The sequence below is a fragment of the Vitis riparia genome, chromosome 11, assembly GCF_004353265.1.
Source record: "Vitis riparia cultivar Riparia Gloire de Montpellier isolate 1030 chromosome 11, EGFV_Vit.rip_1.0, whole genome shotgun sequence".
NCBI lineage: Eukaryota > Viridiplantae > Streptophyta > Magnoliopsida > Vitales > Vitaceae > Vitis > Vitis riparia.
In genome coordinates, this window is record NC_048441.1 from 14,927,588 (window position 1) to 14,947,251 (window position 19,664).

General features: G+C 36.9%; 1 protein-coding gene across 2 annotated transcripts; it reads right to left on the reverse strand.

Annotated features, from left to right (window-relative positions):
- Positions 1-707: 707 nt before the first annotated feature.
- Positions 708-19,602, reverse strand: LOC117925211 (nuclear pore complex protein NUP1). Of its 2 annotated transcripts, none has more exons than XM_034844149.1 (9): positions 19,218-19,602; positions 14,625-14,683; positions 13,718-13,884; positions 13,302-13,512; positions 6,482-6,793; positions 6,301-6,387; positions 2,221-2,644; positions 1,949-2,148; positions 708-1,520 (listed from the first exon to the last, which is right to left on the reverse strand). In XM_034844149.1, exons 1-9 carry the CDS (start codon positions 19,507-19,509, stop codon positions 996-998), a joined length of 2,277 nt encoding a protein of 758 aa, XP_034700040.1. In that variant the 5' UTR covers positions 19,510-19,602; the 3' UTR covers positions 708-995. The 2 variants fall into 2 exon arrangements, with proteins under 2 accessions (XP_034700040.1, XP_034700039.1); XM_034844148.1 differs by having other exon boundaries at positions 708-1,523.
- Positions 19,603-19,664: the final 62 nt, after the last annotated feature.

Here is a 19,664-nt window from a genome sequence, read left to right on the forward strand (position 1 = left end):
TGAATAAAATATTATTTCACATCTATTTAAAAAATAAAAAAAAATAAAAACCATTATTAGGAGTTAAAGGAGAGAAAAACTCGATTACAGGCAGCACTCATCAGACAAAGAGGAATCTAATCTATATAGTTTTGTTTGCTTGACTCCCTCCTTAGTCCTTACAGACAATAAAATCTATGATCATCATTTCATGTTTCTCATCAAGAATCCTAGATTTGTAAACCTTAACATCTCATCAGAGTCAGAGGTGGTTTCCACGTCACCACTGTCTCCAATTGATCGAGGCAATCACCAAACAACCTGCTATTTTTTCATATACAGAAGGGTATTTTTATTTAATTAAAGCGTGCAGTGTGATTCCAAAATATCAACTACCCAAGTCACAGCCATCCCAACCTGAAAAAACGTATACCAAACATACTCCCACTTAAAAGAATAGAATCACAAGTTCTGACGCATGGGTGACACATTGATATTATCAGAAACCACTAAGGCGGAGTGTTTTAGGGAACAAAAGTAGAAAATTCTTTTGAGGGTCTAACGGTGGGTACCATGGGCCATGGGGATGGCTCTGATTTCTAATGGCATTGGTCACATTACAGCCTCTGATCATGAAGTTATGGGGATGCTCTGATTTCACAGAATCACGCGAACAACAGCCCCTTCTTAGTGCCTTCCTTTTCAAGGAATAAAATCAGAGGAAGCACTTACAAGAAAACACAAACTGATCAGAAAATAAAGCAAATAAGCTAAATGCACCAATCTTTCTCCGTTTTTGTAGCTAATAAAATTCGAATCAAACATCTAAAAAGATGAAAAGTAAAGAACGGGAAAAAGAGTGGCAATAGCATGTGAGCTAGAACTCAGGATTCTTCACACACACACACAAAAGCAAAAAAAAAAAAAAGAATCGGCTTATACCCATAAGAAGTATATTAAAAAAGATAAAAGGAACAAGGAAAAAAGAAAAAAAAAACTAATATTTAAACACTATTTCAGTTGACATAAGTGATGGCATCTTTCCCTACTGAACTGAAAGATAACCTAGTCTTCTGATCGGATCCGATGTTGAACTTGAGGTTGGAAGCATCATTAGGGACAGAGGCACTACTTGTAGAGGGGAAAGAGAAAACAAGAGCTGGGTTAGAGCTCTTGGAGCCAAAACTGTATGAAGGAATAGCATGTCCCTCCTTTGGCTGATGAACACTGCTGGCTGAGAATAACGGCATGATTGATGGAGTTGGTGGCTCAGAGTGTACACCAAAAGAAGCAGAAACAGGGAATGTAAATCCAGAGCTATTATTAGAAGAAATTGTGCTTGGATCAGGTTTGTTGATGGAAATAGATGTCAAGATCGGTTTAATACCCGAAACCTGAGGTTGGGGCTTCTTTTGTAGGTTGGGTACTTCAGACCCAGCACCAAAGTGAACCATCTTAGATGTATGCTGCCCATTAGTTTGAATTTGAAGAGGCCAAAGCTGATTTTTCTCATTCTGCTTCCCATCATGGAACCCCATGATCTTCTGGAAAAAACAGACAATGTGAGTCATAAAAGAACATACCAAAAGGGAAAAAAGATCCATACTAAATTATTTGAAGGGGACATTTAAGTGGATTTAGAAGACAATGACCTTAAACTTCTGAACCCAAGAAAACCTCAATGAGGTAACTATATATCAAAGCAACATTTGGTGTAAGATCTTACCAACCTAATATCAATAGAACATGACAGTTTTAAGGTCTTACTACTACGGTACCCATATATCAAGACATGCATCAAAGCAACGTGGCATGATAGTTTAAGGACCAATTCAGTTAAAGTTGAAGCAGTAATCTCCTCCAAGGCCTTGAATCTCAAGTTTAAAGCTGAATGTGAAAATATTGGTATCTATATTATAGACACATTCATTCAAGACAAAGTATGGAGTACATTAGACAGATGAAATACCTCATGTGGACTCTTGATTTGAACATCAAGACTTTTTTTGGAAACTAATGAAGGCCCTGCATTTTCATTATGTTTTGTAGTGGTGTTGCCAAAGACTATGTTGGACACTGAAGCGTTCTTGTTTACAGAATCAGTGACTTCATTGGCCCTCCTTTCTGGCTGCTGAACTTTGAAAAGAGAGTTACTTCTGTGTTCACTCCCTAGAGCAGAAAACTTCCGGTCAACTACATTTTTATTTTTATGAAAATCAAAACCTCCTAAATGTGACGTACCAGTATTTTCACTTGTGGTAGCAACTTCAGAAGATGACGGTTTCTTCCATGTAGTGGCTAGCTTTAATTCATCCAACTTTTCTTTGGGGGTCGGTGGATTTCTATCAAGGTGCTCCAATATCTTACGAGCCATCAGAGAAGATTGTGGATGAACGGTTGGAACACTGACTTCATTGCTGTGTGGCTTATTGTCTAGTGACAGAAATTTAGAAGTGCTACTTGATGCTCCAGGTTGCAAATTCTTCTTGACATCAGGGAAGAAGCCTTTGGATGCATCAGAATTTTCCACCAGTGCAGGGCCATGTAAAGCAGAATGAGAAAATGAAGGTCCTCTGGGAGTTCTCAAAACAGTCTTTTTTCTTATCCTACGAATGGGCCCTACAGATCCATTGCCGTCATCCAACACATTGCTCCTTGATTTCACCTATGGATACAATAAACAAGAGTAGCCATTTCAAATTTCAAAACATTTACCCATAAGAATTCAATTTTCAGAAAAAATAATAATAATAATAATAATAATAATAATACTGTATAACTTCATGCTATGATGTAAGACACAGACTTGAGAAAATGCAACCAAAATTTCACTATTAGGCTTCATATAAAGGACACAACAAATATTTAATTCCAAATACATATTAAGTTGGGATAGGTATACATGCGTGCGTGTTTGCGTGTGTGCATGTGTTTATAATTCCAATTTTCAAAACCTGCATATTGTAATAATTTGTGAGAAGAATGAATATAAAACACAATAGATATGTACATTTGTGAGTGCATACGCACTGCAAAAAGTATAGGCATAGAACAAGCAAACAACTATAGCATTAAATAAAATGAAGTAGAGAGAAGCCTATCCAAAAAAAAAAAAATGAAGTAGAGAGGAATTTTCTATTGCAGCACAAAAAATAAATAATAAATAATAAAAAACAAAAACAGAAAACCTTAATAGTTCTAGATGTTAATTGAAAATTAGCTAAAACTAGTGCTAAAATGAAGACTTCCAAGAATCAATATGAGGGAATGATATTCTAACATAACTGGACCACAAATTTCTTGGGGGAAAATAAAATCCACTAAACCAGTTAGTTTAATAGCTGGCCAGTCAATCCCGGCAATCTGGGCAATTAACAGAATTCGATTAGACCCTAAAAGTTCCATTTAGCGCAAGAACCAACAGCATGACTTCACTTTTCTGCTTTTAACATTTTTTTTTATAGGTACTTTTCTGCTTTTAACATAGAAAACAGATGTGTGAGATAGCATGAAAAAGAAAGCTATTCCTTTCCAATCAGGTAAAAGGTTGCATTATGCTCGCCAAAATAAACTAAAATAAAAGAGAAAGTGGAGGCATTCCATATTTTAGCCTGAGTTAGAGAAATACTGAACCTAAAGTTTGGTGATAAAACATATTCAGGCATTCCTGCTAAAAGCAAACCATCACAAGTTTTACATTTATCGCATTCCAATCTTTTTTCTTATGCATGCAGAGCTTTTTCACATTTTTTTAGACTTATTGGTGTGCCCAGCCCTTTGAGCCTAGCTCAGGTGGCAAAGGATTAAGTTGGGGATGTAGGGAGTTCCAGGTTCAATTCTGACCAGGAAAAAAAGGGTTATCTATTAAAAGAAAAATAAGACTTATTGGTGTGTTCAGCCAATAAGCCAGTTTCTTCCCAGTTTTGAACTATAGGGTCAGACCAAATGTCCAGCTTGATTGACCCAACAAACACCGCAATCCTCAACAGATAGAAATAGATCAGAGTACAGCTACTTGCTTATACTGATGAGAATTCAGCAAGAAACAAAAAGGGAATACACCATAAAGTTAACAGTGTAAAATATACAAACGAGTTATAAGAGACATTGTTTTCAAGTAAAAAATATAATAAACTAGACATGGAGCTCCGCCATGGGCACTTTAACCTTCCCCACTAAAATATTATTTCTTCAATAACACTCCTCCCCATTGTATTCTTTGCTCCTGTTTAATGGCTAAACTTATTTTATTCACCACACAGCTTAAACTCCCACATTAAATCGCTTTTCCAATAAGACCCTCTCATGATGGTAGAATTCTTTTCAACAACCTCCACCATAATTTGGATTTGGCACTTGATGCTACAATCTTTATTTTGAATGGAGAAATGTACTAATACTCTATTAAAATTTTCAACTACATTCCTTATGGTTTCTAGTTAGTATCATCCTATATTATTATAAGGTCTTGGGTGCAAGTGTTGAATGTTGACACACGTTTACAAGTCAGATTTGTTTAGTCTAACAAATCACCATGGAGACAAGACTAAATAACGAATTTCCAATTTTCTAGTTCTACACCTTATGCTTAATTAAATTGTATCACTAAGATTGCCAAAAAAATTCCAAGGTCAATTGAAATAAACAAGAATGAATCCTTCTTTTCCTTAGATGAACATATCACCTGAATGCATATATAACCAATAGGCATGTTTAACATATATCTTATACCCCAAACCATGCCATTTCACATCATACTTCAAACACCGAATTGCAAATATGGTATTAGCTTGCTTTTGTTACCACACCCTCCACCCGCCTCAAAAATACCATCACAACTACCTTAAGACCAAACTATGCCATACCCACAAGCATACATGTGATAGCATGTGTGTACACATGTATGTGTGTATATACATGTGTATTATACAAATACATATGTAGTATTTGGTGTATTAAGTGGTGGTGGTGGTGGTTGCAAATATGGTATTACCTTGCTTTTGTTACCACACACCCCCCGCCAACCTCAAAAATACCATCACAACTACCTTAAGAGCAAACCATGCCATACCCACTAGCATACATGTGATAGCATGTGTGTATATACATGTGTATATACATGCGTATTATACAAATACATATGTAGTATTTGGTGTATTAAGTGGTGGTGGAGGGAGCAAGTAAGCAAACAAGAGAGAGAGAGCACAATATGATGCCCACTAGCATAATGATGGCATGTGTATCTGCTTGTAAATATACATATACACCTATAAGTTGTATGAGTTCATGAAGTGGAGGAGGTGGTGGTGGTGGTGGTGGTGGAGAGAGACCACCAACACATTACAAAGAGACTACATGGTACACTATTAAAAGAGAGAAAGAGACCATCAATACACTCCAAAGAAACACTACAAGGTACACTGCAAAAAGTGAGCAAGTGGCCAACAACACTACAAAAAGATGCTAAATGCTACACCGGAGAGAGAGAGAGAGGGAGGGAGAGAAGGAGAGGGAGAGGGAGAGGGGTAGAGAGAGGGAGAGAGGGAGAGAGAGGCAACACTGTAGCATCCAAACAATAATAGAAAAAACAAGATTTATTCAGAGGGAGCGATTTGGAATTCAACAATCAGGAAACTATCAAAATTGTAATGAATCCTCTTTCATTAATAAGCTGTGAAACAGATGCTTGGCATTTGAATGACCAAAAGATAACAAGGTGCTTAAACATGTGTAATTTCATCTGTTCACTCTATTTTGTAAGCATTATTTAACAACTAATAGATTAATGAAGATTCATTCAGAGAGTGCAAGATGGAATTCAACAACCAGGAACATATCTAAACTGTAATTACTCCTTTTTCATTCATGACCTGTGAAACATTTGCTTGGTTATTTGAAAGACAAAAAGATTACAAAGAGCTTAACCATTTGGGGTTTTATCTGTTCACAGTATCTGTCAACATTACTAACAATTAATATATTAATAAAGACTCAGTGTGGCTAATAGGGGTAGTACCAATAAAAAAATGTCCACAGAATCCATTCTTTGGTTTTTAGAAAATTGATTTTATGGCATTGACCATTTTTATCCTTTCAACTTTCAAGAAACAATGGATTATTTCAAGCTGAAAGAGCCAATACAATAACAATAATTCATTATGACTTACTGGTTCTCATTAAGTTGTTTATAACCCTGAGTACAAACCAAGAAAGAAAATTCCCACAAAATTCACCCCATACTTTTTGAGGATCATTGTAGCTGAAAGAAATAACATCAATATCAAGTCATAAATTCAGAAGATTGTCAAAATGAAAACGTACCTGTTCAAAAATGGGAGATTGTGATTGCAGCAAGGGCGTTGATGGAGTGTTTAGGTGCCTACTGCTATCAGCTTGTGATTGAGTTGACTGATGACATGAAAGAAGAAAACAATCATAAAAGGAAGCATGTTTAAAAAATTTAAAAATAAAAACATAATAAAAAGAATTCATTTCCACATACCTTGGAGTGGGGCTTTGAAAAAATAGTTCTAGAATAGGGAGTTCGGGGAAAATTATTAACTCCTAATCTGCTTCTTTGACCCTGTGGGGTTAAATAACTGCGTTGATCCTGTACCATAGCACCTGGCCAGCATATAGGTGGCTTTGGTGAAGGTGATGCAATAAATGGATTTGATGCAATATCATCACTATGTAGGAAAGTTCTTTCATCTTTTGCTATTATGCTCTTAGAACCAAGTCCTATTTCTGATGTTCGAGTTCCCATATATGCTCTTGCAATTTCAACAGGTGAAGCACCAACTTCATCTTGTATCTGCAAAATTTCATACAATATCCAAATTAAGATATGTAGTGAAGAAAATATTGCATTCAATGCACATTGGGCAAAGACAAACAACCAAGTTCTATACCAATTATTTATTTTGGAGGATTATATGCTGGATTGGAGGGTGAGGTGAGTTCCTTTTGGACTTGATTTTCCAGACATTTGTAAGAGTCAGAGTTAGACATGGTCAATGATTTTCTTCATACCATCTACAGGCTGGAGTTGTGGGGATGGAAGAGAAGCGGGAGACAGATTTTCTTTATACCCTTTACAGGCTACAGTTGTGGGAGGTGGGAGAGAAGCAACAGGAGAGGATGCCATTCACCAGCAACCAAGCAAGGATGGAAATTGAATGGATGAGAAGGTTCCCATAGAAAGGGGTGTGGTGCAAGAGGGTGCCTTCAAATGTCATTCCTTTTTTGAACTGCAGTTCAATCAGTAATTTTTCCTTTTTCACTTAAGAGGGAAATGGAAAAATGGAACCACCAAAGGAAGGAGGCAAATATAGCGCCTGCAAGCTATATAGAGGGCTCTAAGAGTAATATTCACCAGTAACCACCTTGTATGAAAAGTGGTGGTGCTAGAAAACTGGTGTTGCATTTGCAAAGTACCAAATGGATGAGGGTGCCTTTAAATGTCATTCCTTTTTTGGACTGCTGTTCAATCGTAATTTTTCCTTTTTCATTTAGAGGGAAATGGAAAAATGGAACCACCAAAGGAGGCAAAAATAGCACCTGCAAGCTATATAGAGGGCTCTAATAGTAATATTCACCATTAACCACCTTGTATGAAAAGTGGTGGTGCTAGAAAACTGGTGTTGCATTTGCAAAGTACCAAATGGATGGCCAACCACTTGCTTCCTCATCAAGATTTTGCATTGAATCTGTATTTTGATTCTGTTCATAGGTGATATAGTGTGTGATGTCAGGATAATGGTAAATCTACATGAGCAATGTCATGGAAGATTTCTTAGGAAGAAGAGTGGAGGTACATGGGTGATAGCTCCTTGTGTTTGTTGTGGACTTGGAAGAAATCAAAGAGGAGGAAGTCTATAGGGAGAGATATGGGCATTTTAAAGCTAAAGCTGGTGTTCAGGATCCCTTTGCCATAGTAGGTTATCTACTTTGGCATTTCAGGAAGGGAAAATCAGTTAATTTGTTATCAATGTGTTGAATCATGTATGGTTTGCCTAGTTGGTTTGACAGACAATGAGGCTTTTGGAAGAATAAGGAAGAGGGAGAAGAAATGATGACTACCAATGGTAAAGAAAGAGACATTTCATTCCCCAAACCATACACCGATCACATTCATATTCTTCTCTTCTTCTATTCTCAAAAGACATTTTCTTATACTTCTTTCTTGAAGGCATTTGATGTATTTGTTTATTTATATTCTTCAACAAGTAATGTGATTATTTCTAATATCTTATTTTTTTTGTACAACCCTTATCTTTCTTTATTCATGAACTACCTTGACATATCTAAACATCTTTGTCAAATTACCCGCACCCTAATAATAGCTAGAGGTGGTAGCAAACATAATACATACACTAGTATAACACTATACAATCTTTTAAACAAATTAATATGGTTGGAAAGTATATACAGCTAATTGAAAAGTTGAAAGTCCTAATTTTTTTTTTTTTTTTATTGGCAAACACACAAAGAAGCATATAATAGCAAGGAGCCCCAAAAACAGGCCCAAAAGCATACAGGGAGTATACAAGAGACGCCCTAGGGCACAAAAAGAAGCAGCAATACAATACCAGCCCTCACCTAGCACCTAGCCAATCAAAAAAACCAAGTAAAGAGAGAGGACCTTCATTTACAACTGGTTTAGACCACGCCCAAAGATTACAAACAAAAGAATTTTTCAACCTATTCATTTATAGCTCCTCATTGTCAAAGGCAATCCTATTTCTTTCCTTCCACACCGTCCAAAAGATACACGAGGGGGCTGCCTTCCACACCTTTCTGCGCTTCTTGCCCATATTAAGGCCACTCCACCCACTAAGGGTATCTCTAACCGAACAAGGCAGGACCCAAGAAACACCAAAAAGAGCAAATAATAATTCCCATAACACTCTAGCCTTAGAGCACTGAATAAGAATATGATCAATAGATTCTTCTTCCTCACATCAAAGAAAGCATCTATTGGCTAAACACCGACCCCTCTTTTTGAGTTGATCCAAAGTTAACACCTTACCCCAAAAAGCTTCCTAAGCAAAGAAACCCACTTTAGTAGGCACACAAGGATTCCATATAATGTTGATAGGGAATTGAACACCTCTTCTTGAAACTAAAATGCTATAAAGAGATTTAACTGAGAAAATCCCATCCTTTGTCTCTTTCCACAACAAACAATCTTCCGCAAGAGGATTAAGCCTCCTCCCCTGAATTATCACAAGTAATCTTTCCACCTCCTCCACCTCTCAGTCATTAAAGGGCCTAGAGAATTTGGGACTCCAAACCCCTTCACCTCCAGAATGATCCCACATCTCCTCTATCCAAGCCTCTTTATAAGATGCAAAGGCATAGATAGATGGAGAAAGTAGAATAGTCATTTTTTGTGGTTGACTTTCAAGTTTCAAGTTGACAACTTAATTGGTTGGTTAACAATAAATAGATGGTTACAATTAATATCTTAGTATCGTGAGAGGAAGATACAAGACAGAGAGAAAAAGAGTTGCCATAAATATAGATAAATACTACTTGGCACGTAATATTTCATCACAATGAAATCATTGTTTGTTTATATTAGAAATGCCTAGAAGCGGCGAGAACAGTACACACGAGGTATACAAACATTGCCTAAGAAATTAGACAAAAAGAAAGATAAAAAACCTTTCCCCTAACTTGACAAACAACCACTCTATAAAATCAATCATGGACAAAGTATAATACTCTAAATACACCCTAGCCCAATTCACAAAGGTATACAAAAAAGAATGTTTTATAGCTTGGTCAAACCGTTCATTATCATTGAACACTATTTCATTCTTTCCTTCTGTAAGAAATCGTTGTTTGTTATCAAAAAAATATAGATAAATACATAGTTTATATCTTCATTGGTTGATATCAAATAAAGAGGTACAATTGTTACTTTACCATTCTGAGAAGGTGATGAAAAATAAAAGAGAGAAAAAATTGGGTTATGGGCTTTCTATATTGATGAAACAAAGAAATAATATCAAAATAGTATATGAAAACACAAAATGTTCTATTGTAAAAATTTGATAAATAAATGGAGTGGCTCTATCAAGAGGACAAGATTAAGGAAGGAGTGCCATAGGCTTTCCATAATCTGTTGTTTGAAATAAGGGATTAGAGATATGATATCAATGGCATATCCTTCCATGTTTTGGAAAGGCAAGAGATAAAGCGTTTAAAGAGGTCATTCACAAGGCACGAGGTGTTTTGTGCTTTGTTAGTTTTAAACTAGGATAAGGCTCTCGGTCCTAATGGGTTCCCTAGGGTTTTTTGACATTACAATTGGGATTTTGTGAAAGATAAGATTATGGGTTTCTTTAGGGATTTCTATCATCAAGGAAAATTTAAAAGGAGTCCAAACGCTACCTTTTTTATGTTAATCCTAAAGAAAGATGGTGCAAAGGATTTGAAAGATTTCACGCCTTAAGCCTAGTGGGTGGCTTGTATAAGCTCCTAGCCAAGGTGTTAACCAATAAACTAAAGAAGGTGATGGGAAAAATGGTCTCCCAGTTCCATAATGACTTTAGAGAGGAAGACAAATTCTAGATGAAGCACTTATAGCCAATGAGGCTATAGATTCCAAGCTAAAGGGTGGATCTAGTGGAGTAATTTGTAAGTTTGACATTGAAAAGGCATATCACCATGTTAACTGTGTTTTTTTGTTAATTTTTGAAAAGATAAGATTTGGCTAGAAATTGATTGGATGAATCAAATGGTGTATATCCACAGCAAAGTTTTCAATGCTAGTCAATGGGACCCCCTTGGGTTTTTTTGAGAACTCTATGGGTTTGCAACAAGGAGACTCTCTCTCACCGTATTTACCCATGTTAGCTATGGAGGTTTTGAGTCAACTTTTGGAGAAGGCCAAGAAGGGTGGTTATTTGTCAAGCTTTAAAGTGAAGGAAGGGTGGTGAGGTAGTTGATTAGCACCCCCTCAAGTTTTTTTGAGAACTTTAAAGGTTTGAGACAAGGAGACCCTCTCACACTATATTTACTTGTGTTGGCCATGGAGGTTTGGAATCAACTTTTGGAGAGGGCTAGGGAGGGTGGTTATTTGTCGAGCTTTACAATGAAAGGGAAAGGTGGTGAGGTAGTGGAGATGTCCCACCTTTTATTTGTAGATGATACGTTGATCTTTTGTGAAGATTCTCAAGATTAAATGGTTCGTTTAAGTTATATTGTTTGAAGCAATCTTGGGGCTGAAAATAGACTTGGAAAAAAGTGAATTGATCCCAATTGAAGGATTGCTAATATGGAGGAGTTGGCAATGGAGTTAGGTCGTAGGGCTAAGGAGCTTTAGTCTACTACTTAAGCTTGCCTTTGGTATGCCCCTTTCATATCAATATCAGTGTAGGATGGAGTGGAACAAAGGTTTCATAGAAGATTGTCGATGTGGAAAAAGCAATATATTTCTAAAAAAGGGAAGGCTCACATTGATTTGAGGTACTTTATCCATTATGCCTATCTGCACATGCCCTCAGTTGCAATCCCTTGAAATATAAGGTAAAGGCTAGAGAAGATTCAAAGAGGTTTTCTATAGGGAGGTGAGGTTATGGAGAAGAGGCCGCATTTAGTAAGATGAGCATATGTTAGCATAGAAAGAAGTAAAGAGAGAAGAAGAAAGAGAGGGGAGGTGGTTATTTAGAAGTCTTTTATCCCTTAATTGGACTCTTCTTGGTGAATAGATTTAAATATTCATCTTTGAAGGGGAAGTTTGGGAAGGATGAAGGGGTTGGCATTCACCTAAAGTGAGAGATAGGTAGGGGGTTGGAGCTTGGAAAGCTATTAGAAAAAAGGTGGGAGTAATTCAATAGTAAAACTATTTTTGTAAGGGGGTAATAGGAAGGGGTTAAAGGATAGATGGTGTGAGAGGATCCCTTGTGCGTATTCTTTCCTTTCTTAGTTGCATTAGAAATAACTAAAGAAGCTTGGGTGCTAAATTATTGGGATGTGACAAGTGCAATGGGTCATTGGAATCTTTGTTTCTCTAGACACAAATGATGGGGAGTTGGATATTGTTGAGATGTTTTTTTCAAGATTGCAAGATAAGTCGGTGAGGAGGGATGATAATGTCAGGATGATCTAGAAGGAGTCCAAGAATGAAGTATTTTTGTTAAATCCCTCTACTCTAACTTGGAGTGGGAGAGATCAATTCTCTTTCCATCAAGATCTTTTAGAATTTATGAGTTCCATCCAAAGCAACCTTTTTTGCTTGGGAAACTGGTTAGAGAAAAGTATTAATGTTAGATCGACTCCAAAGAAGAGGTAGCTACTGGCAAATAGATTTTTTTGTGTAAAATCTAAGTAGAATCAATTGACCATATCCTTCTCCACTAAGCCAAATCAAGGGCTTTATGACAGTTGTTGTTCTTATTTGACGTAATTTGGGTACTTCCTTCCATAGTCAGAGAACCTCTATTAAGTTGGGATGGCTCATTGTTAAGGAGAAACAGAAGAGAATTTGATGAGTTGCTCCTTCATGTATTTTTTGGACGTTATGGAAGGAAAAGAAATCGAAGAGCATTTGAAATTGAGCATTTTGATTAGATGTTGAAATGTTTGTTCCTAAGTAACCTAAAGGTTGGGATGTACATTAAAGAAGGCTTTATGCCTTTCATTTGAATTTGTCGATGGGTTGGGATCTTGTTGAGAAAGAGTGGTGTTTTTTGTATTCTCTCTTTTTTATGGCTTTGCCCTTTTTGATTAGATGTTGAAATGTTTGTTCCTAAGTAACCTACTAGCTAAGGTTGGGATGTACATTAAAGAAGGCTTTATGCCTTTCATTTGAATTTGTCGATGGGTTGGGATCTTGTTGAGAAAGAGTGGTGTTTTTTGTATTCTCTCTTTTTTATGGTTTTGCCCTTTTGTGCCCATTGCATACATTTTATGTACTACAGTGTGCTGTTTTCTTTTGACATGGATATGCAACTAAAATTAGAAATTATAATGTACATCCAATCACATAAATGATATTGTCAATTTTCAATAATTGAGTAAGATGAAATTTGATCTTCTTTTACCTTTTTTTCCTTGTCCACTTAGCACTTGAAGAAAGTTATAGCAAATTCTCTTATAGTTCTTCATCTAATAAAGAGATGTTTGTAGACTATGTGCTTCATCTAAAAATTTATTATGAAATCGAAAGGTAAACTAATGAAGGTAACTAATAAAGAGATCTTCATCAAAAGCCAAATGCTTTAAGTTAATCTACTAAGAAAAAAAATAATTTTTCATGCATAAATAATTGACCCAAGAGACCAGGTAATGTGACTATCCACTCCACTCACAGTTGACGAGGGAAGAGGAGTAGAGACTCCCCAAATAGATCTGTTCAAGTCCAGCTTTACTTCCACAGATTTTCTTGAAATTTCATGGGCATTGAGATTCCCTTCAGCTTCTCTTCCTGTATTTACAATTGAATTTTTCTTTTCCCGCTCAAAATTAGAAAGATCAGCTGCCCTTGAATACAGTATCTCTGTTAGGCGATCAATTTGGTCCCTACATAGCAAGGGGAAGCATGGGTATTGATAAGTTTGACAAGCACAGACAGGAAAATTTGCATGCATGTGACAACACAAACACGAAGGAAACAGAAACTGTAAAAATAAAGGTAGTTACTATAATTAGCCAATAAAACTTGAGCTCCGTGTTGAAGAGCTATTTGCTACCAATTCAGGCAGGACAACAGAAAATCGTTGTTTACCTAGAAAATTTTTTCCCTTTCATCAGCTGCTCAATTTCAGAAAGCCCGCTATCATCAGGTAGGTTGTCCTGTTTATCTTGTATGTGCCGATCAAAACCAGAAACGGGCTTAGCTCCCTCTGCAGTTCCACTAGGACCTGCTACTCCAGCAGATCTGGATATTTCAAACTGCATAAAATAATTCCCAATTCTTTTAGGGGTGAAAACAAATATGTATTTTCAACGAAAGAACATAGCCATCAAATTATAGAGATGTGGTAAAAGTATAAGAACTACAACTACTGAATAATTCTTTGATTACAATGAATCAGAAAGAATTAAATATAACTGTCTTCAGGTCAATGCTACTAAGAGTTCCAAGAATACATCGCAAGCAGAAATAAGAGTGTCCACATTAACACTTTCTCACATTCTTGTTGAGAAAGTATGTTTGAGCTTAAACCCTCTGCTTAATGAGAAATTGAGTGAAAGCGCAAACTAAGTAATAAAGGTTATGGCATGTAGGTGAGGAGGCAAGGAAATCATCTAGCCCAACTGCTTGATCCTCCACCCACACAATCTGATTAACAACAAAGTTTCATGTTTTCATGAATTACAACATTTAAAATATATGAAGCCTTCCAAAGTTTCATGTTTTCCCCTCATAATTGGGATATGAACCCAAGCAGAATAATCATATACGACTCAAAGAGATTGTTATTCCCTAGCAAACAAAAATGTTGCTGTTGCTAATGTCAAGTTTTCAAGCTAATAGAATCTGCTCTGTTGAAGCAAATATAGCTAAGTAATAAGTGTTTGCACTTCCATGCATAGATGATTAGTACATGTTACTAATGTCAAGCAATGGGATAGCCCTAAAAACACATGGAAAAGCATGAATATAAGCAATAAAAATGAAAAAAGCTTACATTTAAAGTGCCCTTTCTGTCATTATTGGCATCTTCTTGCGCCTCAGTATGCAATTTATCTGTTTCAGAAGGACTAATCAATTAGAAATATTTGAAGCAAATAACCAATGTTGAACATGAACAAGCTTGAGACAGATATATGCAACAGAACAAGAACACAAAAAATAAAAAATAAAAATAAAAAAAAAAAATTAAGAAATAGAAAGTACTGGTTGAATAATAACCTTAGAGAACCTAGCTCCACAATTCACCTGACAAAAAGTATCATAGTGATACAAATATATCAGAAGAGTAACCTATCAAAAAATATATCAGAAGAGCAATCCCTTGTTCTTGTGATAGGAAGAAGAGCAATTATTTTTCACAACTAAGATAAACAATCTTTTTAAAAGCCAAAATATGCAAAATATTATTAGAAAACATCAAAGGACATGTAAACCAAGTACATGAGTACACAAGTTACACGAAAAGAAAAGACAAACGAAAAATTTACATCCACAAGCTTCCCAAGTCTCACTCAAACCTCATGCAATGCTAACCTCCTTTTGTTTGGTCTGAAGCAGATGGAAAGATATGGATAGGTGATCTTTTGATGGACTCAAACCTCCAGCTTCCTCTGCATAAGTTTGAGCACATCAAAATATCACCCCATCCCTATCTTTCCAGGATGAGCTTCAGACCAAACAAAGGAGAAGGTTACCAACCACATCTTTCTGATACATCTCCAGATAAACCTACCATGCCAGCTTTGAGAAACACATCCCTTATTGTTCCAAGAGAACTGATACTGTACCAAATTGCAAAGCCACCTTGAAAAAGATCTTGGGCCACCGAGAAATTAATCGTTTATGTTTGACACATTCTAAATCCCTCTCACACGCAGGAATCCAATTTACAGGAGCTCTCTCCTCAGCAGCTAATCCACTGATAATATCTTCTTCCAAACAGCCGCCAATATAAAGAAAGCTACTTTTGAGGGATCTGAAGTACACAATATCTATTTATTTCTCTCAGCATGTTCGTTAATAAGATAAATAAAAAAGTGCCAAGGATGGCACAAACCATGTAAACAGGAAACGAACTCAGACTGCACCAGGAAAAACAAAGCAATATAGGAAAAGAAGAAAAACAAAATAAAATATTGAACAATACTCAACAATCAGGTGAAGCACTCAAACTACTGACAAAATCCACAAGGGAATGCCTCCTGTCTACCAAGCTTGACCTGAGATTGCAACAAATACAACACCACCTCTTCGAGCTTGGGACTTGGGTATAATTAACTTAATCACCTCAAAAATCAACAGCCACAATAAGTGAGCTTTTGAACAATGAATGAGAATATGGTCATTTCTTCTACTTTCTTACTCAAGTAGCATCTATTAGGAATCCTCCAACTTCTCCTTTTGAGCTGATCTAGAGTCAAAATCCTGACCCAAGTTGCTTCCCAAGCAAAAAAGTTAATTCTCGATGGCACCCAAGAATAACCATAAGCGAACGGCACCACTCTCCTATTTTCCAAAAAGGAGTAGAAGGACTTAACTATAAAGGATCATTATTTGTGGGCAAACCATAACATCGTCAGCCTCCATAGAAATGGGTGTGCAAACAACCTCCCAAAAAGGCTTATACCTCCTCTAGTTAATCTAACCAATCCACTTCTTCCCAAAACCCATCTTATCTACCAAAAGTAAGAAGTTACAATTTACATGATCATAAGTCTTTCAATATCAAGCTTTTTTTTTTGTGATAAGTAAAACATGCGTTGTATTAAAGAAAATGAATGCACGACGTATACTTATACAAATTGCATCCAATATCAAGCTTATAGAGAACTCTACATTCATCACTTTTCAACATCAAGTCAATGGCCTCATTAGCAATAAAAATTGCATCCAAGATTTGTTTTCCATTCACAAAAGCATTTTGGGACTTGGAGACCACTTTACCCACCACCTTCTTTTGTCACTAACACTTTAGCCAAAATCTTATAAAGGATACCCACCAAGCTAATAGGGCACTTCTAATAACTATTAGTCCACCTCAAGCAAATACAATTTTTTTCTAGCTTGCCAATGGTCAATCTTCTCTCAAATCTCTCCATAACTAAAAACACATTGTCTTAGCCTTATAGGATGTAATCTCTATAACAAATTCCAAAATTGCTACAAACCTATGTATGCCTGCAACAACCAACTAGGATAAGTTCACTCTTTTCTAGCTCATCTTCAACCCTTAAACTACCTCAAAGACAAGCAAATTACATTTAAGAAAATTCTAGTGATCCATCCACTGTGCAAATGTTATCTCCATAAACTCTCAACTGGTTGAATGTTTACTCAATCTTAAACTTACAACCTCTGCCCTCTTACTCTTCTTCAATCTCCAATGAAGCGTTTCAAGTAACTAGTGTCGCATTCAAAATTCACCTATCCTCCACAAAGCATCTGCAAGCCTGATACCCATTTCCTTATCACTCTACTTAGTTTTTGCGCTAGAACCTTAGCCAGTAACTGATATATCCCTTTACCAAGCTACTAGGCTTACATCTTTTAATTCCTCTCATCTCCTTTTTGATTTAATACCAAAAGTTTCACTTTCAAACTATTCTTAAATATTCATGTCAGATAAAATACTTCCAACACATTTTCACTCACTTTAATTAAAAAAATATTTTATAATATATTCTAGGAATACAAGTTATATGTAGCAGCTTCCAAAAGGAAAAGAAAAAACAAACTTCGGACAATCAAATCAATTATGATTGTTGTTTGTTAATATACATGACACTCCTAATGCCTCCAAATGCAAATATCAGTTTCTTGTAAATTTCACAAATTTGGCTACCAACATCATATTCTAACCATTACAAACTCTTTAGCAAAGAAGATATGCATCAAGCCTTCTAGCCATATTTTGTCAAATAGAATCCTTCTAACCATCAAAATCCATGCCCCTTAGCCACCCCCATCTTTTTAGAGACTTCAAGTCACACAAGTGCACTTCTTATTGTTGTTTTCCCCCTCTTTTTCTTTTAATTGGTAATGTGATTTTTTTCCTATTGTTATCCACAATCAAACCGGAAATTCCCTATTCCCACCCTAACGGTTTCCATTTAAGCCAAGCCTCAAGGGGGCGACTCCTCATTGTTGTTTATGCCAGCAATAAGTTTCCCAGAGTGACTCCTCACTTTTGTTGCTCTTGCCAATGGGTTTCACAGCATCGGAGCATTAGCAATTTAAGGCGAAAGAAAAGACAAGTAATCTTTCATTTTTCTACTGGGCTTAAAAAGGACTAGAAATGGCTCGCAGAAATAAGAGATCCAATTCCAACTTCCATTGAAACACAGGAGCTGAACATTCTTCCACAGGGAAGGCAGAACGCATGACAGAAGATATGACAGGGCTTGCGGAAGCACTACAAAGGGCAGGAGTGGACCAAGAGCCAAAGCCCAATAGTTCTACCAAGCAAAGTGGGAGTGGGACTAAACCATCTCAACCAAAAAGACTCCCATATCCAAGCAATGCATTGTCCATGGACTGATAGTTAATACCTATTAGCCAACTACCATTAGAGCAACTCCTATGGTCCATCCAAACGAAGTCCTTTCATAATGTAATTCTGAAACAATCCTGCATTATTGACTTGCATCAACTACTCAAGATTCATATTCCAACTTCATATATTCTAGACATGTTCTATTTCTATATAGAAAAGCACTACGGTCCACAAAGCATTGCCCATTTTACTAACAGCAGATTAACTTTCTTCCATTATGACCAAAATCTACATCCCATTGATATGGAGACAAGATGCCAAGCATTACCACTTCCAAAAACGAATGCAGCCTTTTTTTTTCTTTTTGTATTTATCAATTTACTCCCTCCCAACATATGGATTGATCCATGTATTTGAGCTTTCTTATGCGCTGAAAGAACCATTTGCGGTGCAGTAAACAAAAAGTTACAAATGGAGAAAGGTGGTAAGTTTACTAATGCATTCAGAAGGAAAAGGCATGACAAAGACAAGCATGACAAAGACTTCTCAGCCAACGCATCCAAACTCGTTGCAGTTGTACAGAAGTTTGGACGTGTCCAATGTGCCCAACGGAAGAAGCGTCCTCCAGATCATCTGAGTCACTGAATCTGCCGTCTGTGACTTTAAAGCGGCGGTGGGTTTCTTCCAAAAAGATGGTTAATGAGTTGGGAACGTTTAAAACTTTGTTAAATTACTATGTTATTTTCAACCAAAAAAAGGAGCAGATATATGCATTCGTAATGAGAGCTCCCTCTAATAGTTTGTGTCTGCATGTAAATGAGGGCAAGAAAGATTAGGATATTCCTTCTTTCTTTTCTTTTTTTTGTGATAAGATTAGGATATTCCAAACCATCTCATTCTTAAACAGACACGACTCGACATCAAATGCCTAAACCCACAATGCCAATTACAAATGAAGACCAAACGGGCAAAAAGTAAAGGGCAAGTCAAGTCAATATACCATAAACACACATCCAAACAGGTCCTGAATCTGAAACCCTAATCAATTTATTTTAGAATAAAGAAGAAAGAGATTTCAGAGGAAAGAAACTTCACCGTGATCCTGGTCATCGGAGGTCGGAAGAACATCAGTGGAAGGCGATTTAGAGAAGAAATACGGCAACATCCTTGTGGCGCCGCCGGATATTAGGCGGTAGGCTAAATTCACGGGCTTGGAGAACCAGCCGCCGCCTCCACCTCGCCCGTTGTCGGAGCGGGATTGATTGGGCGGGGGCCGGTCATAGGGAGTGGCGTGCGGCTTCCGTGATGGCGGTTTGCGGAGCTTGCCGCCAGCACCTCTCTCCCCTCCGTACAGCCCCGACGACGTCGTTTCATCTTGCCTCTGCATCTCCTCTCTCTCTCTCAAGCGCCTCTTTTTTCGTCTTCTCTTTTTCTCGCCCTTTTCATATCACTGGCAGCTTGTGCGCTGCTTTTAGGCCTTTCACTACAAATAGGAGTGTTGAGTCTGCTATGTTTGCGGTTTTTTACTCTTTTTTTCCCATT